We start from the raw sequence: 25,572 nt of genomic DNA on the forward strand, positions 1-25,572 counted from the left end.
TTAAATACTAACGTGATTGTTTATTTATTCATTATTTATTGTTTTAATGATTCCCTCTTTACCACTGCATATAATCCCCACTGTTGTCTCTGTAAACGAACACTAACATGAATACTAGACAAAAATGTTATCTAGGCAGCAAGCTAAAAAAAAATAAAATTACGGAGAAAAGAGGTTTTGTTGATTTCCTCCAATATGAGTAGGGCTACATGACTTCCTTTAAAAGAAAATGTACCTCAGAATTAATTACCAAAGACTTTTCCGTACAAAATGTCCAAAATCATTACATTTTAATCCTTTATAGTGAACAGTGGTCCGCTTGAATTAATAACAGTTTTATAGTACTTTAATGGTGACAAGTTTTCACTGCTGCGAATACTTTAAAATGCTCACAGAATTTTCTTAAATCACTCCTACAGCAAAAATCAATTCACAGTTGACTACCAGCATGCTCGGCATGTTGCAAACAGATATTTTGTGCAAATTTTTGGCATGTGGTGAGATGCTTGCATTTAGTTTGCTATCATACCTACAATTACAACTAGAACCAGAGGATTGCAGAAGAGGATTGAGATGACTCAACAGCACAGCCATTGTTCTCTGTGAAGGAGCAAACTGTAGATTTTTCACTCCCTCTCAAACTTAAGGTTATGATATACGAGGAAAAATATAGCTGTTTTGAGGAGTATAATTAAATTGCTGCTCTTAAGCCACTGAAAGCTTGGTTTCAAACCTTACGTTTTACCCTCTAACCTTTAACACTTATGAATGAATGTGCATCAATCAAAGTCACAATCAAAATTTTAAAAACGTTTGAGGTCCACCCGCTTGAAACCACAGACAAAAGAAAATCTCTCATAAAATAACCAAAATTGTTCGAACGTTGGTAGAAAACTGCATGTTCATAAAGGACCATGTCGCTCATAGTAAGAAACTGACGGAAAGAAGAAAAAACTGAATATTTTTTCAGGGCCTTTAATTTCTTTGATTATTCTTTGCTTTGGTGCAGTTTCACCAACACTCTGCTCAAAATATTGTAAAGGTTAAAACAATAATCATCCATATTGCAACGTCTGAGACTTTGTTATAGGTTGCTTCTTTGCTGTCCAAACTATCAATATTAATCAATTATCAATAATGTAATCTAGCATACAAACTGTTTTTTTTTTAGCCAAATCAAAACCAAAACGTTGCATTTCTAAATAAAGTTTATTGCAAGTAAAAGGACAGTGTGTGGGAATTGTCTCTTCTCTTGCCTGTGGACATTTCCTCCTACACACCTGTCAACAAGAAACTGAAAGTGTGCATGAGCCTTCAAGGTCCAAATCACAACTTAGACATTCAGACACAACTACAAATTAAACTAAACTATTTCCAGAAAATAAACAACAGCAAATTGAAACTAAAAGTTAACAGAAAATTAAATGTAAAAACCTTTAATTATACAGGTACTTTCATCCCTGCATTCATGTCAGATTTTTTTGCAGTAGACAGCAGAAGAATCATTAAAAAAAACAGAAAAAATTTGAAGTTTAAGTTTGTAAAAACGTGACCTCAAGCTGTATTTATATAGAGTAATCCATAAAGTAATCAAATTGGACTCAAAGAGCACAAAAACGTATCGACCAACACGGAGAGGTGCATGAATGCAAATGAAGTGTAGTTATTATTTATTCTGTTTGTATGCCTTTGACCATTTCCTTCTGTGGAGTGTAAGCAAACAGCGCTTGTCAGTTGATTACTCAAATGAACGATTTTATGTGTCTGACACGTCACAGTATATGGATCTGTCCCTCACTGTAAACACAAACATGATTTAGTTTAAAGACGGACAATCAGTGTGCCTATCCACCTACCAAATTAATCCCAACAATACAGAAACACACACAAACACAAGGATAATTGCTTTTTAATGATCTCTCATTATGCAAATACTCATCATGAAGCCATAAATCTTTGGAGGAGTTTCTACCTGCCTGATCAACAGTAATGCCAACAGACTGACATGTTGTACCAGGAAAGTTAAAAACCAAAGACTTTTACTGGTCGACATCCACTTCGATCACACACCTTAATACTGTGCATTTATATGATCTAAACTGTCAAAACAGACGCCAAGAAAATATATAAAACTGTATAATTTTGGATATAATTCTGGATTGATATCTATATGACAAAACAACAGGTAAAATATGGTATAGCAGTGTGTTTAATAGCTACTAAAATTAGCAATGGATCCTGTGAAATATTCAAACATCTGAAAAACAGACGTTTGAAGGCCACAGCAATGCAAAACACTCAATTGGGTATGAAGAGCAGCGGCAGTGAACGGATAGAGAGCTGGTACAATATGAAAGGATGAAAACAGGAAAACATCTAGCCTTTGATTATCACGGAAAACTGTAGATTAAGGGTTTTTCCTTTATACCACCATCTCGCAAGGATAATGTGGATCCTTTGGAGACTTCTTCCCAAAATGAAAAAAAAAGAAGGAAATCCTGAAGTTCATCTCAAATGAACTGCTGGCTCTGAAAGCAGTGTTGTTCCTTCAGTTTCTGAAACCCGCTAGGCCCATGAATTATTCTCCACATTTCTCAAAGTCAAAGTGAAGTGAAAAGTATATAACGGCAGCTTAATATATGTGTGAGAGAGAGAGAGAGAGAGAGAGAGAGAGAGAGAGAGAGAGAGAGAGAGAGAGAGAGAGAGAGAGAGAGAGAGAGAGAGAGAGAGAGAGAGAGAGAGAGAGAGAGAGAGAGAGAGAGAGAGAGAGATACCGCCATTAAAGAGGCAGCTAAGAAATGAATTGTGCCATCTGGGAAGAGCAGGAGGTTCCAGCACCTGCCAGCATGGGGCATAAATCCTGAATATCAGTCCCCATGACATTTAGTATGAGTGATAGAATAGTGTTTAAAAAATTTAAAACTGGCGCAACAATCAGAATCAAAATCAGAACAATAGATTTAAACAATGGTTACTTTTGATTGATCTAAAGTTGTCTAGTTTAAGGGCAAACAGAAGACACCAGAGAAAGAAATTTCCATCCAAAACATTATTTCAGAGTCAAGTCAAAGACCAGTGATATTGATCCATGGACCTTAACCCTCTTTTTGTTCCGTGGCTGAGGGCGATTTTGTCATTCATAAAACAGTATGCCTTCGCCTGGAATGGAAGTGAGTCCCAGAATCATAATACAAGCTAATGTTTAAAGTGCGAGGCTGAGAGCTTCACATGGTGTCAAGTTACTTCGCAAATCTTATTTCTCAGGGGGGATATATCACTTTGAGGAGTGCCTGAACCAGTAAGTCAGCATTTTTGGTCTTTTATCCGTCTAAATTCAATTGAAGTTTCTTAATGAAGTGCATGTTACAGGACAAGATGAACTCCTGTTGTTCTGCTTTTCGGCTCAGACTTTACTTTCTATTGGCCGACGACACATGCTCGTCTGCTCCTTGCAAAAAGGCAACTTTAGTTGCAGTGAACAGGTTTTTTTGTTGTGAGGTTTTTTTTTCAGCCTTACAACTAATTTTGGATCATTTTCTGCACAACCCAGATTGGATTCTTGTGGATGCATCCTTGTGGTTGCCTGGTAATGATTACATTTCCTCTAAAACTTAATTTGATGCTTATCATCTAGATGCCCTTTTGTCGATGTTTAGATCCCAAGCTACATCTCTTTGTTCCACTTAGTGCGCCCGAGCTAGGCGATAGAGTCTCTTCGTGTTTTGTCCTATTCCCTTTTTCCCTCTGTGGAAAAGCAACCGATTTAATTGAATCTCTGGGCTTTTAATGTCTGCATTACTCTAATCAGAGGAGGGTAGAGTAGATTTGTTTATCTCGACCTTGGTAGAATTAGCAGAGGGTATTTGTGGAGATTTTAATGCTTTGAACAATAAAACTATTCTGCAATATCGCAACCTGAGCTTATATTGATTAACTATTTGATTAACTAGTCAAATGTGCTTATAGACATTTAAGACAGCGACATAGACAAAACATGTTGCCCTGACAAAATGCTGTAAACTCACACCAAAGATACACTATACTGTGATTTCTCAGACTAAAGCTCTGCATTTTATATAAAACAATGCTTGTGTGGGTAAAAACATTTTATATGAGTTGACCTAGTCTTTTTCTACTTTGTGACTGTATAATATTAAGATGCTAGCGCTGGATGATTCATCAGTCACAGACAGTGGAAAGATAGGGTTTCCATTAAAGTAAGGTTCAGGCATTCTGCTATCTCACACAAACAACATGCAATATAACCTTCTGAGAGGGTGGCACGACTGCAGGCGAGGCAGAACACAGTGGAATGCAAAATACAACCCCAAATACCCTAGGGCCCGGAGACAAATTTGATTAAAAGTTTGTTTTTCTTCACTCTCAACAAACGGAGGAGCTCGTCGATGCGGCACTGACAGTTAATTGGACTTGGCAGGGCCACGAGTTCATTCGTCAGCATTGTGTGGGGCTTGCCTAGGAGGAGCAGGACAATCGATGTCCCTCAGGACGGCCTGTAATCACTGCAACACTCCAATGAAGTCCAGGGTTAAACATCAGGAGATTGCAGGTGCACCAGAGGATCTGAGAAAGACTGCTAATATGCTCCCACTCCCAAAGCAAACCAAGGACACTGCAACACAACTCCCAAAGGACTGTGATGATACCTATGAACAGAGTTACATCTCAAGCTATTGTTCCGATCAAAATCATGAACCCAGGGTCCTTAGAGATGACACAGGTGCCTATAACAAACAAAGTTTTACAAAAAGTACTGTATTAGACTCGTCTAAATCAGCCGTTTACATCCTGGATGTCGGGACACAGGATGCCTAAAAAAGGGGTTGCAGATTCAATCTGAGGGGTCACGAAATAATGAACGGGATATTAGAGGAGAAAAAAAATAATTTGTACTGCACTGTGTTCCATTCATTTTGTCAGGCTTTTCACTAATCTTTTCTTGTTAATTACTGGGTAATTATGGGTGATTCTAGTCTTTTATTAATCAAATTATTTTAACAAAACAGAAAAAAAATCACACTTTCTTTGAACTCACATGGCTTGCCTGTCCTTTATCCTCCACATTATCCATCCCTCTTTTTTCACTTTAATTATCAATTCCATCACAGTTATTGAGCAACAACATTTTCTAGGTCAAGGAAAGTTGTTAAGGAAAAGACATAAGACGTAATTTTCGACAGCAGACATCTGAAAACTTCAGAAGAAGTTTGCTTTAAAGTTAAGTATTCTATTTATTTACAAATCACTTCTTGGAAAACTACCTGGGTATCTTACATATCTTCTAAATTATACATCATTTTCACACTGCACCACGTATTTGGCTATTCGGTCCTTGTTAATCATCAAGTAAACACTGAGATTGCCAAAGTGGCTCTTGAATACTATGCTTAAGTGGAACAATCTGCAGAAGTGTAAACAACTAAAAAATCTCATTCTGTTCATCAATCATCTTTGGACTGACATACAGCAGCATGAATGCACGTGTTTTCTTTGAATTATTTTGTCCCTTATGTTAATGTCCCTGGTCTTGGTAAACTAACTTTTTTGTGCTTGTAAGGGTTTTATTGTTTTATATGTTCTGTAATCAGGTTCCTGTAAATGAAAGTTTAAATGAAGCAAGGGCTCCCGGTCAAAATAGGAAAAAACAAGATGACATTGACAACGGAAAGATTAGGCAAAGCTGTAGAGACTTGACAAAACAAACACCGTGGCAGTCTAAATCAGGTGTGTGGAATTATGTCTCCCACACACTGAACTGTAAAAAAAAGGCCATCAAAGGCAATGATCAATGAAAATCAATCGACTCTTTGGAAACAAACTTCATAAAACACGGCAATGGTCCACAAAATCAAGTGTGACTTATAGACTGTGAAATGAGCCTAAAACAGCTTTGTTCTGCATTAGTATTCAGGAGATATCTTATCTAGTCTCTAAACTGTTATCATAGCATTTCAGCTATTTTAGACACAGTGACCTTCTCTTAAGGACAGGAGATTAGGCTTTATGATGTCCTTATTAAATCAAGCCATCTATGCAGACTCTGAGCTGGGTAGTTTGTTCCAGGACCTCTTCACTTTCTCTCTTAGTGACTAATAAGCATCACAGTGGCAATGACCAGTGGGACTGAATGATGTATCTGCTCTGTTCAAAACTACTGTATCATACTAACCATCACCACGATATGCCATTATGTCCACTGGATTTTTGCGCTCATGGATAGAAAGCACACTCACATTCACACACACACATCCACTTTAGGCATTCTCCCAAAGGTAATGGAGCAGTGAGCTTTTGGGGAACAATAAATCCTGCTTAATGGGATGGTACAAAAATTCTTGAGAGCCAGGCAAAGTCAACCTGCATACTGGGCCAATGAGGCTTACATGTACAAAAAATGTTATAAAGACATGTATTTGTGTGTGTGTGTGTGTGTGTGTGTGTGTGTGTGTGTGTGTGTGTGTGTGTGTGTGTGTGTGTGTGTGTGTGTGTGTGTGTGTATGCGTGTGTGTGTGTGTGTGTGTGTGTGTACACGCGTCAAAGCAGTTGATGCATGATACTAACGGATTCAAAAGATGGTGGTTGTCACAGTCAGTGAGAATATTTTAATGTTTAACTCTTGATCAACATTTGAGTGTGTGTGTGTGTGTGTGTGTGTGTGTGTGTGTGTGTGTGTGTGTGTGTGTGTGTGTGTGTGTGTGTGTGTGTGTGTGTGTGTGTGTGTGTGTGTGTGTGTGTGTGTGTGTGTGTGTGTGTGTGTCTTTAGCAGTAAAGAAGGCTGTCAGCTAAAGTGCCACAATTCATTTGATGGACTCACTTTCAGTCAGCTGAAGTCTCAGTGCAGTGATTTACACCACACATAATTCACATTTGTTACTAAGAGACATGCAAGTAAAGATCTTAGGAGTATGCTGTCCAAGCCACATCTTGAAGCATTCTCTGTCAGAGCCCAGGCAGTAACATCCACACAGTTCTGATCTGTTTAACAGCAACGATCAAGGTAGGCTTCTCAAGTACACATAACAAGGGCCCGACTGATATGGGATTTTTGAGGCCGATTACTGAGATGAAAATTTCAAGACGATAAAGTGATTTATTTTAAGCTGGACAGCAAACAATGAAACACATCAATGCTGATGTTAATGTTGACATTTCTTACCAAATTGATAAATATCCACATTTCATGGGTTGAAAATGGCTTAACTCGGCATCTTCTGTTCTAAATCAGTAGTACAATGATTTAGTAAATAATTTCATAATTTTAAAGATTTACATTATTCAAGATGATTAATTCAGGTGATACCAAAAAATGATGCACACTCGCTCAGTGGTGGAGTGCACTCAATATACTGAAAGAAAGGCCGGTGGCAGGTGGCATGCTCTTAAACACACCTGAAAAAATAAACATGATCAATAATGCAATGCACCATAATGTCCCCCCTACCCCACCTGCCACCCGCTTGTTTCACTTGTTTAACATGCAAGGATCACTTTTGTTACATTGTGAAATGACCAAAGCCTATATGATAGGCTTAAATTAGTGGATGACATATGCTGAAGAGTCTCCTCTTAACAAAATTTCATTAGGTTTTTTTCATCTTTTTCTTCTTTCTGAGTTTAATGTTACCTCATGTATGTTGCCCTTATGTGTTTTGGGGGGCATTTCCATTGCCAATTCAATTTACTCAGGAGGGTAAGAACGGACTTGGCTCTCGTGCATGTTTCATGAATCCAATGAAGTATTTTCTTATTTCCCTCTTGTTGCTTTGTGCAACAACAAATATAAGAGAACAAATAAGAAAACATGCATGCATGAGGCCCATAGCGCTACTAGTAGTAAAATAAAAAACCTCTACAGAGCACCTAAGCATTTCTTACCTTTCTTACTTGCCTCACAGCGATTCCCTCCAGAGTCCCACCCTCTTTCCCCTGCCTGACCTCTGACACTCTGCTGACTTGATAAAAAACTATCTCAGAATCCATACAGATGTGCAGAGTTTTAGCATCTCATAAGGCTTTAAATTGCTTTATTTGTTAACCTGATTCCGCCAGATGGATTGATTCACATGTCAGCATATCCATCTGGGAACTCTTGTTTGGAGATCTTTAGGGGGTGGGCGAAAATACTGGTTGCTCTTGGATAAACCATCCGTCTATCACCAACATATGGGCCAAATCAACCAATCAGATCAATGAAGTGTATGACTTATGTTCTTGCAGCATCGGGGCAGAGCTCAGAAAGTTAACATGTCGGTAGCGGTTATTTGCCGTTTGTGTAACACAAATTTATGGATAAAATGTACATTTTGAGGTGCCCGGTCCATATTCCAACAGAAAGGTCCAAGAGAAAAAAGCGTTAGCGAGCGGCTCGCTCGATAACTGCGCTTATTTCATCCGTGGAAGCCACCATGTTGTTTACACTCAACAGTCGCTTCTCGTATGTCCCACTTAAATCCGCCTAAAAACCAACGCCGATTGGTTCGGTCGCTTGGCAAACTTCTTCAAATTTGAAAGACTGATCTGCGGGTAAAATACAACGGAACTTGCGAGATCGTGATAGTCTCACGAGGCCATGGATTTGTTACTCAGTTACCCACACTGGAATTTCTGTAACATATTTAAGTGTCTCAACAGTATCTTAAATAACACACACCACCAACGCAGAACAGTATGTTCTTTTAACGCAGGGCTGTTTTTGGGCTGAATGACCACAAAATCTACACTAATAAACATGTGATAAATTGGTTCAGTTTGATTTTTTTTTAACCTGGTATCATCGGTGATAAAATGTCCGAAAAGAAGCATCTCAATTAGAATGAAAAGTGCTAGGGAGAAATAAATAACACTATATACTGCCAAGTATGTGACAAACTGGCTGCAACACTCCCCGGGAGCCCAGTGGTCTATACAAAAACAAAGCTCTGTCAACGCAGGAGGGATTCATGGATAAACCCACGCACATACAGAGTAGTAACTGTGTTCCACGAGGCACTATACTGCAGATCGGTCCGTCTTCTGTCCCCTCGAGAAATGCAGTTGCCTCGACACTTTGATCTATCAAAATGAATGAGGCAGGCAGCATCGACTGTTATATGAAGCAAGGAACCCCTTTCAGAATGATAGTTAGAATATTTATAGTTCTCCCAAAATGTCTCTCTTTACATGGTTGTATAATGAGGAATTCAATTGATTTAGACTTCTTTTCTAAAATAAAAAAAAAAAGGTGGTGTGGAGATCACATCTCACTTCTCCATTTTTTTTGGTGATATAGGGCCATCATCTCAAAGACAAGTGACTTGTTGCTTTTTTTTAAAAAAAGGCACACGCACATAAACATGCATACACACAAATATTGACTTCTCTATCTGTGAGATTTATGAAAAGCGAGGTCTTGAGAGAAAAGTATAGAGATGTATAGTGACGTGTGGAGCAACAGTAAATCTGTGTGTCCCTTTCGGTGTAATTCACAGTCTCTTGGTCTTTGACAGCGATGCATGTCAATGTCCTGCTGCTGTGGGGTTGGAGAGGAACCATCTGGCTCTGATGCACTTCTGAGAATAATGTGTAAATTCTGTCGACGGTTACCAGAGGGAGTCCTCACATGGGTCTTTTTATAAGCCAACATGAATTTAACTGCATGGTCGTGTTGTGGTTACCCTTTGATATTGTGTCTCCGCGGGTTGCGGCAATGTCAACTGCAATGCTAAAGAAGCTAATGGAAATATCTGTCATCTCTGCTTGACCCACAATTCAGTTCAATATCTAATAAAATCCATCACTGATTTAAAACCTTGATAATGAATAATACTACCTTTTTTAGCTGACAATTAACAGAAATAAATAGTATGTAGACCTCCTGTCTCTAGAGCAATTTCCCATAAACAAGAATTCATAGGCCACATTCATCAATTAACCATGTGTTATAGCACCCGCAGCAGTGGCTGCCTTCCCATTTGAATACATTAGGGAGGAATATGTTACCTCATGAACCACGGCTGACCAACCACATTAGATTTGACTATTAAGTGTGATAGATTTCTTCTTAGAACACAAAGGATGCTTTGTGGTTAACAAAGCTAAACTACTACTTCGACTTTTCAGATACTTCTCTTGGTACCATTGATTTTTAAAACCGCTCAAGATGCGGGTTAACATTTCCGTCACAAGCAGGAGAAGCAAACTCCAAGAAGGAGAGAGGAGAAACGCTAAAAGCTCCATATTCATGTATATTTCTCCCTGAGCACTAGGACCATATCATTATCTAACTGAAGCATATGAAATCAATGATGGTGCTCCATTGCACCTAATATTTTACAAGTGATGGCAGTCTTAACTAAATATACCTTGTACATACAGCATCTATCTTTATCATTCTCTTTACTTGAAGGCTGTTATTACTGTAGCCTGTAGTGGCCCTGTGTGACTGACTCATCAAGACGGATTAAATCACAAGTTTTGGAAAGTACACAGCGATGGAGGCAGAGAGACTGGGTAATTTCTTTGCAACTTAGAAAAAGAAAGTCTACTTTTAAACCCAAGAAACTCATAAGATTCTGAAAAAAAACTTCATATAGTTTTTGTTCAATAAACTCATAATATTCTGCAAAGATTTGATTTTCCATTTTATCTCATATTGCACTGTTCTTTTTACAGCAGCATACTATATTTGTTGCAAACTACAACCAACAATATTTTGACAAAACCTAGCACTATTCTTCAGCAGACTAAAATGACTAAGTCATACTGTCCAGTTCAATAAGCAGAGATGAGCTCCATCCATCTGAATTGCCTTTGCAAAAGTGGCTGCTGTCCCTGTTTTATTGAGTCGAATATTTTTTATTTACATGGTGAAAATCCTATTGAGAACAATGTTGTTTTTGAAGACAACCTCTACTGACAAAACAAAGTATACACAGTGGCACGGAGATGACAAACAGTGCATTGCAATATACAAAGGGAAGAAGGCAAGGCAACAGAAAACACAAGCACAACAGAGAAAAAAAACAGACATTAACAGGTACATGTCACCACACTGCTTTAATGCTCCGAGCTGTTCAATGAAACAAAAACGAAAAAATCAATTCACAACATGTGATCAGAGAAACATGTCCAAGACCACGTTCCACAAGCACAACACCACAGGCATTAGAGGAATCACACCAACCAACAACAACAATTAATCATTCATCACTCTTTAGGGAAAACGCAACCTCCACTCAGAATGATCCAAATCCAAGAGTGATGGATGTAGAATGAGACAACATTTGCAAACAAAAATCAGCAGGAAACATCCTGTTTTGCTGTTTTATCTGTGGTCCACATCTACTAGTGTGTCCTTGGGATGAGTCTAAGACACCCCAGGACTGCAGGCAGGTCACAAGGCAGGTCTGGTCTCAGTGGGACTGTTGCCTCAGGCAGGAGGAAAGGATGAAATGTTTTCTGGCTACAGCAAGCGAACCCCAGCAGGTAAAAAGCAGGTGATATCTTTCTTCCTTCTTCCCAACACAACTTACTGAATCTCTCCCACCTTTATCGCCTTCTCTTTTCTGGCCACAAACAGAAGACTCTTTATTTTCACCACCTGACCCATATACAGAACTGCTTCCTGGTGGGTGCTGCTCCAGAAACAGGGTCCAAGCCTTTGATGCAGCTCCAGATCAGTGGCTGAAAGGCTGTCACTTCAGCTTTAGGCCTCTCAGCATCCCACGGCAGCTCTTCGTCTCCAAGCCTGGGCGACACACTTTTCATCACATTTACACATCCTTCATCATGTGACCGGCTAATTCTGCCCTCTCACCAACCATCGTATCAGGGAAATGGCTTTTATGTGAGCATAAAAACACCTCAACTCAAACACAATAGCGGTAAAATAAACAGCAAATAAACTATGGCGTTGATTGGGTTAGAACTGAATAGGTTTTAATATGTGCTTTTCAGCCCATGTGAGCCATTATATGATGGTTGCATCCACTTACATGAGGACTACTAAAGCTAACATCACCTGTCTGAGCAGGGTGAAAGGAAAATTGACTGCGAAAGACAGAAAAAACATGCTGAACCATTTACACGAAGGAAAAAGAGGGCAGATTTAATTTAAAAATTGGCACGCATTCCTCATTTCTACAGATGAAAGCTCGTAAATGAAAAAGCCTGGAATCATGCCTGGTATGGAAATCTAAAGTTATGAATAATGCCTCTGTCTCAATCATCAAGTCTGTTTTAATAAGGTGGATTAGCCCAGCACCTGCAGGCTGAAAGGCACACACGGCTGCACTCCTAACCAACCAAGAGTGGGACAAGAGTCTCTGGGGGCCCTGAACCTCGCATCGTCCCCGTTGGACCCTAAGCAGTCTGTAGGAGTGAAAAGCAGCAAACAGCTCAGGCTTGTCATCTATAGCCATGAATCCACCTTCAATGGGCCGACTGCGCAGTAAGAGCAGCTGATTTACACACAGTTGGTAATCAGGGAATGGCTCTCTTGCTAATGAAAACTCATAGATCTATACAATAACAGTACCAATATGATTTTAGCTCCCATTACTCACTCCTAAATATGCAATAGGCAATAACAGTTAAATACTGCTGGGAGCAGACAGCTGGAGTTAAGAATTTGGGGTCAAAAAATGTTGACCGGGTCACTGCTATCTCTGTCCTGACGTGAGAATAACAGCCTGCACATTCACTATTTCTCTGCAGACATAAATATCACAAAAAGGAGTAAATAGATTATTTCCTCCTGTCTGGCGTCAGTGATGCTTCAGCATTTAGCTGATTGCAGGATGGATATGCCTAACTCCACCCTCCCATCCCTCCTGGAGACTAGCACTGAGCGCTGGGAGGAAACCTCAATAAACGGAAAGGCCAGCAAAATGGTTTGTTTCAGCTGGGCATTGATTCATCATTCCACTGAACAAGTCATAGGCTCCAGTCTAATCATGATTAAGACCATAACAGAGAACTCTGTAGACACGTGGGGGATGCAACCATCCATCCATCCGCTAGATTCATCAAGCAAATCACTTCCACTTCCAGCAAATGAAAATTAATTCATTGTGACTTACCTGTTCCATTGGCTGTGTTTGCAAAGAAGAGAGGATACAAAGCTGAACAGCTTTGAGATACACGTACATTGAGGCAAAACAGTTGAAGGATTCACAGTAAATTCTTATGGACTAACTGGATGTGAAAGACATTTAGGAATAAATGAGTCTAAGTGACTAATTGCGGGTTTCGAGTAAAGAGCACTCACCACTAGAGCAGTCCAGTCCACCCCATCCAGGCTCACACTGGCATGTATCAGGAGACACACAGCGACCATGGACACACTCCTCTGTACACAGAGCTGAGACACACAGAGACGTTTCCTCATCAGAGTTGTGTGTACACACACACACACACAAACACACACACACACATACACGCACACACACACATACACGCACACACACAGAGACACACACACACAAACACACACACACACACACACACACACACACACACACACACACACACACACTATAACATCATTAAACTGCCAATAAACAGCATAATGGAAACCACCAAGATAACAGCTAAAGGAAAATGGCCCATAAAATTGAACACTCAATATCTCCCTAATACCATCAGGGGATTAAATCTTAGCCATGACACTCAAATTCAACATCCATCTCTACTACTTGACACTGGGCTAAATGATTTCTTAGGAGATTGACTCCTTAGTTTAACATCTCTGTTTATCACATAGCTTTACTTTCCACAATGAGCAGTTATCAGCAGGCTGAGCCATGAAGGAACAAGCTGTAAATCCCCTCTAATTTGATCAGCCAGTGCTTTGTCATATAGTGATGCTTTAATGTAGCAGGTCCAGGCACCTCAGTGTTTACTAAGTGTGCAGTTTTTTTGATCATTCATATTGAGCAACACGGCACCCGATTGATTGGGTGGCATTAGTATTCCGGTGAGGGTGTTCACAAGAGGTGGAGGTTTGGTTCAGCTGGATAATAAAGTGACCTACATGGAGGGCTTCTTTTTTTTTGCCACAGTGCCATTTTTTTTGTGCGAAGTCAAGGAAAAGTATCACAAAAATAGCCACTTAGCATGAATAAATCTGTGGCAGCCAAGGTCATATGGCCAGCAGGGTTAAGACAGACTTATCTGAGGAATGAGACAGTCAGGCCTATACGAATAGAGAGGAACCCCACCTGATGGGAATCAGCAGTCCACTAACATGGCCTGTGGAGAGATGATACATAATCCAAGGGCAGCAGAACAGACCGACCACTGCCTAAATTGATCATCCAACACTTTATCCAAGTTATGCTTCTTTTGTTCTTTATTTTTTTCTTGTTTTAGGATCAAAAGTGGAAAAAAAAGAATCTGTGAGTTTTTTTCTTAAACAACATCTACCCCAGGGCGCTTTTTGCAGCTCTGTGTGCAACACTATGGCGCTCATCCTGCAGGCAGAGAGGTCAGCGGAGAGCTGGCTGCAGGCCTGAACAGTGCTACTATAGATTATCACTCAATCAGGCTTCGATTAGGATCCACCGCCAGCAGGAGAGATGCAGCAGGAAAGGAGAAAGAGAAAGTGAATCCCAAACACCCACGAGCCAGTGCTAATCGCAGAAATGCTCCTGCGGCAAAAATGGTAACGCAGAGATTGAGAGATAATTTAGGACAGATTTCTGAGCATCAGTACTCTGGCAGAGAACTGTCTAATTACAGTAAGCCAGCGAAAAGAAAAAGGGAGAGGAGCATGAACATTTGTGCTGACGAAGGTGCGAGATCGACTACCTGTAATCAATGAGTCCACAGTATGCAGAGTATTCAAAAGAGAAGAGGAGACGAATTCAATGTCACCATGATGAGTTGATTTCGTTTACTTTCAATCAGCAAATTCTGATCAGCGAGAACAGGGAAATGCAAATGTGTCACATCCTTTATATAAAAAAGAAATATGGAAATTAAGTTTTGAATATGGGAGAGAGGATAAAGCGCACCCTTCTCCTGAGATCTGAACCGGTGTTCTGAAGGGATGGCATAATAAAGTAGGAGGAGGTAGGTCTTTCATTTTAATTGAAATTCATGAATCACTCTGCTTAACTCATGTCTAAGGAATCTGTTGGAAAATTGAGTCTTTCATCTAGATAAAAGGCTAATCTAACTCATTATGCAGAGGTGTTATCAGAACAGGGAACAATGGAGTTAATTGGTGATTGTCATTCAGTGTTAATAAATGTAATATCCTTGCACAGTCAAACTACAATCTTTCAAAATTTATAAAAATAGATCATTTTAGTCTCCAACGGCGTGACATACTCCCTGTGTTTAGAGACTGTCAGTACAATACTGTGTGTTTGTGATTTTTTGTAGTAGTAGTGTTTTGTAGTACACCGGAATTGAAAATGAAGTGAACAAAACATGGAACATTAAGATGGAGCTGATGGATAAATCAATCCAAGAGATATGCCTACAGAACATATCAAACAACTCCCTCCAAAGCTTCTCCGGCACGCCTCTATCTTGCACAGACACGATTCATTTTAAAACTGTCTTTGAAGCACTAAAAAAATGCAACAAAGCCAAAAATGAAAATGAAATCAAAGGCACAGAATCCTTTTCTGGAGAAAAATCTCATCATCTTCCCTGATCATCAAAACCCAAATGTGCTAGCGTATTGCTGCCTGAAACTTTATCAGAAGCCAACTATCATTTTGAGAATTACACTGCATCACCGGACAGGCAAGAGTCATGCAAAAGTCATCTGACCTAAATGCCCTGCAAAAAAAAACACGGAGCCTGTCAGCCTCTGAAGATATTACGAGCTGTTGTCATTAGCGAGTCCCCCTCATGCACAACTGTAATAATCATGCTTATTAGGAGGGAAATGAGTTCCTCACATCCTCTACATAGGCTAGTTACAGATTAAGGTAATGACTTACGACAGATCAAAGGTCACAGAATTAATAAAGACCTCTAGTCGAATAACTTCAAGCCTTAATTAGCAAGAAACAGATCAAACTTTAACTTATCACAGAGATCTTTGCGACAAATTACTTCCAAAAGACAGAGTGAAGCAAAACAAAACATCCTTAAAAGATAATGTTGCTGATTTAGTGTCAGACGTGTTCTCCTATTGTGTGCTTGTGTGATCAATTTGCTTCATTCGAGGTCTGTACATGCACAAATACATTTAGCCACCTCTCATTGGAGCTGATGTACAGTAAGGGTTGATTTGGTGCCATATGACCAAAAAAACAAGCAGGCGGGCAGGATTAAAATTAAATATAGCTCACGAAGAAACCTACACTAAACTAACAATGCACAAGGGGGTATTTTACATTTTTGGCCCCTGAAACAGACGACTTGAGTTAATTTTAGGTCGATTTACTCTATAATGCCCCCTTTTGTCATTGCATGCAAAACAGCTCGGGGAGTACAAATCTCTTAATCCTGGTAGTGAGAGTGCTCGGATTAAAAAGGGGTGAACAGTTTGCAAAGGCAGCAGAAAGCAAAACTGCCCTCTCGGCCTCTATCAACTCAGTCTCACCGCCTGAAAGAGGCTTAAAAGGGGGGGGGGGGCTGTTTTTACGCTCAGCCGTACACATATTATACAACAAAACATTTCGTTCATACAATTTGGAGGCCCGATCCGAGAGGCACCTCCACAGTTTGTAGATTCACCTGGTTAACACCCTCGAAAGGCTGTTAATGAACAAACAGCTCCGTTGTCAGTCAAATGGTTAATGAATACATTATTGATCAATGTGCTACTCCCTCCTCAAGACCCCCAGATAACCACACTGGCTCTTATTCTTCGCTGGCTGGCTTCCCGGTGCTCTGCTGCCCTGAGGCTACTGAAGCCTAGACAAGGACAGGCTCAGCTGTGGTCAAAGAGCATACCCACACGGCTGCAGTCACTGTATCAGTAACTCCCTCGAAAGATCTAGGAAAATATTAAAGTGTGATTCTAATCTTATTTAAAAGGGAATAAAACATTAGGTAAGGCGAGAATATCAAAAAACTTAACTCTCAGAAGCTATATGTTCTGTCTTTATTTGGCCAACACAGAAAAATATTCAGTTTGATGTGTGTGAATTAAAATAGAAATCCATGACCATTAATGAAGTTATAAAAACGACAGGCAAGGATTGTTATCAGTACATTGCTCCAGTCCAATTTTCACGGCTCCTGCTCTTTTCTTGTTATTACATTCTGGTGTGGTTTTATTGCAGGCGCTATACCTACCACAGTCTGTAACCAGGACCCCCTTGGCTCGTTAATTTTTCCTCATTGTTTTATAACTGCGATTTAATGACTCTTACTGGAAGAGTGAAGCAGAGAGCAGTCTACTGTGCCTTCATGTTAAATCATGCTCAATCACCTTAAACTGAGTAAATTCACATGCTAACAGTGGAGGTAGTCTTGCCGTGTTATTGGACGATCAGACAGGAGCGTGGGCGACAGAGGTGGAGAGCCGACCGCGGTATGGCGAGGAGTTGTAACTTTATCTGCAAGCCACCCACCACAGTAACGATCAATTCTAATATTTACTGCTGCTCTCTAAATGTCTAGAATACATAACCTGAAATGTCAACATAGAGGACAAAGTAGTTTTAAAAAAAAGGATACTCACGAACACACAGGTCTCCGCTCTCAAAGTAACCAGGGCAACACTGCGAGCGGCGCCTATACATGGTCCTTACTCCCCGCCGGTAAGCCGTCTTATAGCTGATCCTGGAAAAAAACAGATACACGAGACAGGCAGGAACACATATAGAAGACAAAAATGGGCGAGTTTTTAAGGTACAACTAGGGAAGAGAATTAAAAGTCAGGGTAACACCTGGCTGCTACATAAAAGTCAGTGTTTGGGAGGTGACTTTGTGTACTTATTTAGTTGGATGCCAATTGTAAACCTTAATAGAGTAATTAAAACATTTACTGTGAGATGATTACAGTCAGAGACATCCTGGCTCTGAGCACTTCACTGTCAGCTACGTTAACAAGGACATTTACTGTGGCCTTCATTCACTCGGCTCTAATTTTGGAGGGGTACAAAAGGTCTAGTAACTCGTAAAACAAATATAGGGACAAAAAAGGAAGCTCCTCCAAACGTACCTGTGCCTTGTGCATTTAAACCAATTGAGGATGTCTGTGCATCTGGTGTAGTAGATCTGGTCAAATGGGTGTGCGTAGGATTCCTGAACAGTCACAGCGTAGCTAAAAGACAGAAATGTAAAGACACCAGTGGTAGAAAGTACAGCACTCTGAATTTCTAGATACTTATATTTTATTTGACCATTTCATGCTACTTTATACTTAAGCTCCACTACATTTCAGAGGGTACTATTGTAACTTTTTACTCCACCACATTTTTTCTGACAGCAATATTTATTACTACGTTTTCAGATTTAGATTTTACAATCAATTGCCCTCAACCTTTTTGGGTTGGGGCTTTTTAAAAAAAGGAAAATGTAGTTGAGATCTGCAGGACATATATATAAAGTAGTGTGTTATGTACACACTGTAGTGTATTGAGAGGGGACCCCTATCAACTTTTACAAAGCCGATCAGCGTGCTGGGTACATCGTGCTGGGTACAGCGTGTTGGGTACAGCGTGTTGGGTACAGCGTGTTGGGTACAGCGTGTTGGGTACAGCGTGTTGGGTACAGCGTGTTGGGTACAGCGTGTTGGGTACAGCGTGTTGGGTACAGCGTGTTGGGTACAGCTCGCTTAATGTCAGCCGCTCGCTACAGTACATTAAAGAACAGATAAAAGAGACCAGAGATATTAGATTGAAGCAAAAACTCAAACATTTCAAGCATAAGTGATACTTTCAGAATTAATACTTTTGGTCCCAGTATTAGCCTGGTCCAAAACAGCTAGCTGTTAGCAAATGACGCGTGTACTAGCATTTCTGTACCAAAGAATGTTGGGTATCGAGTGTGAAGTTGTTGTGGATGAGCGCTTCTCGAGATCGCTGCAATACTGGAGGAGCAATCAGCCCGTCCTGAAAAGGAATGTCTTGAATGGGCATTGCTTTAGTGTTTCAGATGTCTACTAGTTGTTGGCACATAAGAGATATCAAAGAGACTTTTTCCCTCTAAACGTCTGAGATGGTTTCACTTAAATAATTGTTTGTTTGAGCCCAAAAGAAGTAAAAGCATCCAGTATTTCACAATAAACAAAGAAGAGAGAATATTGAAAAAAAATACAGATTTCTTTTCCCTCAGATTTGCCATGTGTGTAAGGTGGTTAAAATAGCTCAACCTCAACCAGCAACAACAGTAAGCTGTTGCTTACACACGGATAAATCAGTGTTAACAATCTAATGATATAATATATAATAATACAGTATATAAGTCATAGGAGATACTTTTACTTTCTTACTTTAAGTACATTTCACTGATAGTACATCTGTGCCTTTACTTCAGGGTATTTGTACAATGGTGCACTGCTACTTTCCCCTTACTACTACCAGTGAAGACACTGCCGTAATCATAGTTAACATTTGGAACAGAGATTTTCATTCTCCTCGGAGATGTTTGGAGGCAAAACAACCCCAAACAATAACAGCACACAGACCCTGTCAATGGATATAGTCCCAAAGAAAGTAATACAATGACTTTGATATGCAAAGAAAGAACTTGAAAGGAGCTTTTAGGTGATTCATGTTCTTGATATATGCAGCCGGAGGCAGTCTGAGGATGTGAACCTCAAAGCCACGAACACAGCCCACTTAGGGAATTCATTTTGATGCCAACAAGGTGGAACCACAATCCACAAGTACACTCACCTTGGTCAGGCAATAATCCAGATAATATATCTTCACAGCTTTCTTTCCTCCCCTTTGCATTGAGGAGAGAAATTATTCCTGCTTATTTCTCATAAGTGACACTGCCCAGCAAAACTAATAATTATTCAGGCTCTATGGCTGTTGTGATTGATTAGGATGGGAGTACACTGATCAATTTGCCTGCGTATTTCATTTGAGGCTGCAACTCCTCCCATCTCTAGGAGCTCGGCGCCATGAGCTGTGCGAGATCGATACTGCTCTATGGACTTTGAGAATAGATCTGGAACTTTAGTTAAGAGTGCTTGTAGCAGGTGATGTACCTACGTTGGTGAACAAGAGAAAAAGTTCACCAACGTCAATCCTGGAAGCTGCCAATCAGATTTCCTTTTAAATCTTTAATCCAGTCAATTGTGGTAAACTAATGCGGACAATGCTCACCTCTCCCAGTGGCTGCAGACATTGGGGTCATCCGGGTTCAGACTCCATACATCAGTGGTCAAGCCCAGAAGAAGCAGCAGGGCCTGCAGGGCAACAGATGACCCCATTCTTCACTCTGAGAGGGGGACAGAGAAAGAAGATGGATGAGTGTATTTTGACTGTCACTTGGATCAGTTCTCATATTGGCCTTTGAAATAATAACCTATTTGTACCTGGAAATGATGCATCTCCAGTAATCTCATCAACTTTGAGAAAGCTTTTCAAAACCTATGACTATAATTGTTTAAGGAAATAGTTCGATATTTTGGGTAATAGTAAAGGAAAAGATGGATATCAATCTCATGTCTTTAAAGTTAATATAAAGCTACACCCTGTAGCCAGTTAGCATAAAGATTGGAAACAAGTGGAAACAGCTAGTCCAAAAGTAGCTATACTCGTCTACCATAGCCTATAAAGCTTACTAATTTAATTTAAATTAGTTTGTTCAAGCTGTACAAAAAAAAAGAATGGAAAAACAAGTTGTGGTTGTTGGGGGGCAGAATTATTTCAAATTTTTAGATAAATAATTAGTGAGCTTTAACTTTAATTTGAGTTTGCAAACAAAGTCAATGGAAAGATGCAACTGCCAATTTGCCTGAGGCAGTGCCAACTTGTAACTTTTAAAAAATAAGAAAGAGGAAAATAACAAAGGGTTAGGGTTAGTCATGTACAGCCATAATGCTATGCTAATCTATCTGTCTCCTGGCTGTATACCATGTGAAGATGGTCTTCTCATCTTAAGGCCTTTGCACATCAAGTCCATATTTTTTGTCCAAAATTGTTGCACATTAAAAATAAATATGACCTTACGTTGTGGCAATCGCATTTACACGCCGAATCTGTTGTCCGTCATAAGTGTTCAGGTTCAACAGGTTCACTTCTCTGCATGTGTCCGAAGCCATTTGACCATTCAGAGCCATTGCATGCAAAAGCTTCATTACCCAAAGCCTCTGATAAACTGATTGATTCACACTGATGGCAGTGGACATCTACATACCATCTAATCTAATCTAACCCACACCACACCACATTCACACAACCATGTGCAGCACGGGGAGCCATGCGGAAGAAAAGAGCCGGGGATCGAACTACTGATCTTTTGAATGGAGGACGACCCGCTCTACCACTAAGCCACAGCCGTTCCGCACAGATGTTGAATTTTAAAGTATTATTTCATAACAGCCTACTTTACGTAAACAGGTCAGATAGTTATATTCATGTGATGATGAAGAGGGGGATGAAACACTGTATGGATGGAGACTGAGGGGGAGGACAGCTCAGACCCTTCAAACGTGTCAAACGCAAGACAAGGGCAGACAGTGACAGCCAGGGCCCTCCAGTGGAGAGATTTAAGGGAGGACAGGAAAGAAGGAGGAAGAGAAGGAGCAACATAACAATAAAACGCATCAGACTCAATGTGCAAAGTTTTTGTGTAGCGTTTTGGGTTTTTTTTAAATCGCATGATTGAAAAGACGCACACAGACTGAGATCTGCTGCAGAGATGAAACCTCTCTGTGACAGTGACAGAGATGCTGATTTGCTTAGACCGGCAGGTTATTTCATTAGACATATAGGCAGAGCAGTAGTGCATATGATCAATCTGCATGACAGTGATGGATTCACCACATGAGCAGGTCTTACCTTCCAAAGATAAAAGACGTATGGAAGACGTGTAGGACTGACACACAACATATCTAAGGTTAATGCCTGGATGCCAGTAGCTATAGCATAACTGTGTTTAATGTATGGTGATGTGTCTCTGGGCTCTCAAGAATCAAAAAACTCACACACCGTACAAACACATGAGTATAAATTTTCCTCCTGACTCCCGATTCGTCTATGCATCTATTTTATGTTTATGTGTTTGCATGTATACGTTAGGCCGTGTGTGCCCTGCATGTGCTTCATTGTGTTAAAGGGGATGTATTCAATATTTCTGAGTAACTGTATCCAATAACACGGGCATTCACATGTTCAGCTAATCTTCTGCATTGATAGCCGCATGTAGTTCACTCACATGTGAAAGAAAATCAATCAGACCTCCACTTCCTCTAAGTAGCAGTTCATCTGAACAGGGAGGGGTTAAAGTCATGTTCATTTCCTTAACAGGACGATTAATCAAGATACTAACATGTTAAAGTAATGCAGCTGTTTTTCATATTTAGGCTTTTCTCTGAAACAATCCTGTTAAATACTACTGGGACCCTGTTTGATTGACAAGAAAGCTTTTATTGCTCATGTGATTAGACCACCACCCTCAGTCGTTTCTTTAAACAGATCTGGACAAGGGAAAATGCCTCCTCACTTGTTATGTCACATTTTGCAAACCTCAAAAGCTCTCAGTCTCAAGGACACGACGGGAGACAGAGAGGTGATAAAATTAGGATTATCCTGAATCTGTGGCAAGGTAGACAGGACAAGCACAAGCAGCCAGAGGCACGTAGCCATAAGCTCACCTAATCCTACAGCCTTTGGTCCTTAGGTGTTTTCTGTAGATGCTGAGGGGGCTCTGGAAGCACAAAGTGACAGAAGTGCCGCTGTGCCCAGACATACACACACACACACACACACACACACACTCACTGAGAGAGGTGATGACAGGCCACAGATCTGTGGGAGAGAAGAAAAATAATGAGCTTATGATGACACACAGAAGACACATGCTTCTTTGCTTGCTCTCACACGCATGCGCGCACACTAACTCATAAATTTCTTATGGGACCTAGAATCTCAACAGAGATATAGTTCACACAAGCTGCTCTTGAAAGGCCAATTTACTCTCTGAGGAGCCTCCACATCCGACAACACAGTTTTCATTCCACTTTCCATTGTCCATCCTACCTAGTATCCACAGACACACTAAGTTACTCACAGCAATACAGGCCTACATTAACTCAAGAGGGTATAATACAATGAACTGTGATCACACTTCAAACACTACGAGTGGCTTGTCCACAATGTGACAAGATGATGTTATGTATGCTCATTAAGAAAGCCTACACAAGGGTTATTACAATCATAATGCCGGCATGAAAATAGCATTGATCATCTCTCTCACGCAATACACTGCTCTTAATAATTCCTCCAAGGGTCAGAGGGCGGGTTTGAGATTTGTCTACCCTTTATGCGCTGTGAATCCTGAATGAAGATGTAAACATAAGCACAACGAAATGATATGGCCGTTTTTGTTCTTGAGTAAATAAATAATTCAACTTTTTTTTGTGTGTGTGTTAGCTGTTGCAAAGGCCTTGCTGGGTGGACATTGCCACAGAATAACTTTTGTTATGTTTATTGTTCAAAGAAATAAGATTATTTAGAGATCTTTAATTGGAATTAGAACTGAATTACATGAACCTGTCTATAGACGCACCATACAGCTGGCTAACAAATACACTACACCTTTACTACAGCAAGCATAACTATATCAATAAAATAACATTAGGATAACAGCTGCTTTGATAAAAATAAAAATGTTCTATTCACTTTCTCTCAACAGTAAGCTCTGTGTGATGACTGTTTCAAAAAAAAAATATGCATTTTTACCACTTTTCTAATTAACTCCTAAAGTATGCAACAAAGCACTTAGGCAAATCTGAAGGGTCCTTAATTGAGCCATTTGCCTATGACATGATGAGTTTTTTCTTCGTAGTGAAAGAGTTATTTTCCATGCTGCATTTATTTCTCAATCCACCATTAAATATTTCTTTTTTTAAAACACTGCAGTTGCAAATTCTGACCTGATATCAAATCTTTTTCACAGTTGTTATCACACAGAGATGTCATGCCAAACCTGGTCACAATCTAACTCCGCTGTTATTTGTGTGCAGCACAGTATGTCAGTAACAGGCTGGTGACTTCAAAAACACTGAATGTCAAGGACAAGTCATCCCCAGACAATTCCCTGCTGTGTCCTTTATGTGTATTTTAACATTTAAATGTTTAAAAGAAAAAAAAAAGACAAAATGTAACACACATTTAAAAATGGTAGACTGGGACCGAGTGAACTTCAGTTCACTGTTGATTCTGCATACAGCAAGTGTGAACAAATCGGATCATGATGCTTATAGAAGATGCAACATGAGGAGACATGCAAACTGCCCAAACCAGGGATCAAACCCAGCAGTATTGTCTTGCTATGAGGCGAGAGTACAAGCCTGAGCCAACGTGTTGCCCCAAATATATCACTTGGGGCTCTTCTGTATCCTTTCTTTTGCATCTGCAGACATCCACAATCACTTTACACATAACAAAACATTTTCTAGGGACCTTACCCCCCATAAGAATTTATCTCCGGTCCCTCACCACTTTGATGAATGAAACCCTCTCAGTTGCTGCTGAGCTTCTGCATCTCATCCTGTTGACAGACTGCTGAGATAGCAACATCTTTTAGGCTATTGATGGAGACACAAGTGCAGAGTACAAGAGTCAGGATATAGTGTTAAGGTGAATGTAGGATTTATGTAAATATATAAGGGCCTCGGGATCTGGACACTTACACCCACTGAACACCTGCTGCAGAAACGTTGACACTGATGAACCAGATATGTCTGATAACCACTTATGTCCCCAGTACTGCCTATCGGCAGAGACATCTGCATGATTAAAGCCATGTGTCTTCAGCTTGTGACTTATTAAAGCGCAATGCAATTAACCACCTTGTCCCCTGGCTGACCAGAGCCTGCACTCTTCGAAGAATGATGCTCAGCAGGCATGGCTGACTGGCACAAGTCACAGGCTTACCTCTATAGATCCCAGCTGCTTCCCGGGCTCATCTTGTGTGATCAGTTATCACATCGTTCAGTTTCATCGTGCTTGTGTTAATTTACATCTACATAATGGAAACCAATCAACAGAAACATTGCTTGGTATTGCAATCTTGTCTGAAGCAGCAGAGAGAATGCCTAAACAGTTTCTGTGTGCAACCTATTATTACTCCTCTCGATTCAATTGGAGGATTTAAATACTATTTTTATAAGAATTCTCCCAGCCACTCAATCTGTTTTGTAATCACTACTGAAGGATTCCCGGAGCAACCTAATTTGGAGTGATCTAAAGGTTACAGGTGTAAACTGCGCAGCACAGAGTGCCAATGAGATAAGCCCCACTGCTGGCCATCCCTGTCTGCTGCTGAGGGCTCTGAGTCATTAAGAGTCAGGCCTCATTAGAGAGGCCATGGTGTGGTGCATCATAGACACTGCTTCCCCTGCTGGCTTCAGCCACACACCTGAGTGTCTGATGCGTTAGAGGCTAGGACAGGATATGTCGGGGGATGTGCCGGTTTCTG

At 40.2% G+C, this 25,572-nt stretch overlaps 1 protein-coding gene across 1 annotated transcript in view; it reads right to left on the reverse strand.

Moving 5' to 3' along the window:
- The window catches only part of megf11 (multiple EGF-like-domains 11), a gene marked incomplete at its 3' end in the record, with an annotated part of 55,374 nt that extends 35,015 nt beyond the window's left edge, over positions 1–20,359 (reverse strand). The window contains exons 1-5 of the mRNA XM_083916114.1: positions 20,250–20,359; positions 18,134–18,235; positions 17,651–17,751; positions 13,268–13,360; positions 13,080–13,091 (exon numbers count right to left, since the gene is read on the reverse strand). Coding sequence (XP_083772240.1) covers positions 13,080–13,091; positions 13,268–13,360; positions 17,651–17,751; positions 18,134–18,235; positions 20,250–20,356 — 415 coding nt within the window. The 5' untranslated portion in view covers positions 20,357–20,359. The remainder of the gene's footprint in view (positions 1–13,079; positions 13,092–13,267; positions 13,361–17,650; positions 17,752–18,133; positions 18,236–20,249) is intronic.
- Positions 20,360–25,572: the final 5,213 nt, after the last annotated feature.

Source organism: Echiichthys vipera, assembly GCF_963691815.1.
Source record: "Echiichthys vipera genome assembly, chromosome: 7".
NCBI classification, from domain to species: domain Eukaryota; kingdom Metazoa; phylum Chordata; class Actinopteri; order Perciformes; family Trachinidae; genus Echiichthys; species Echiichthys vipera.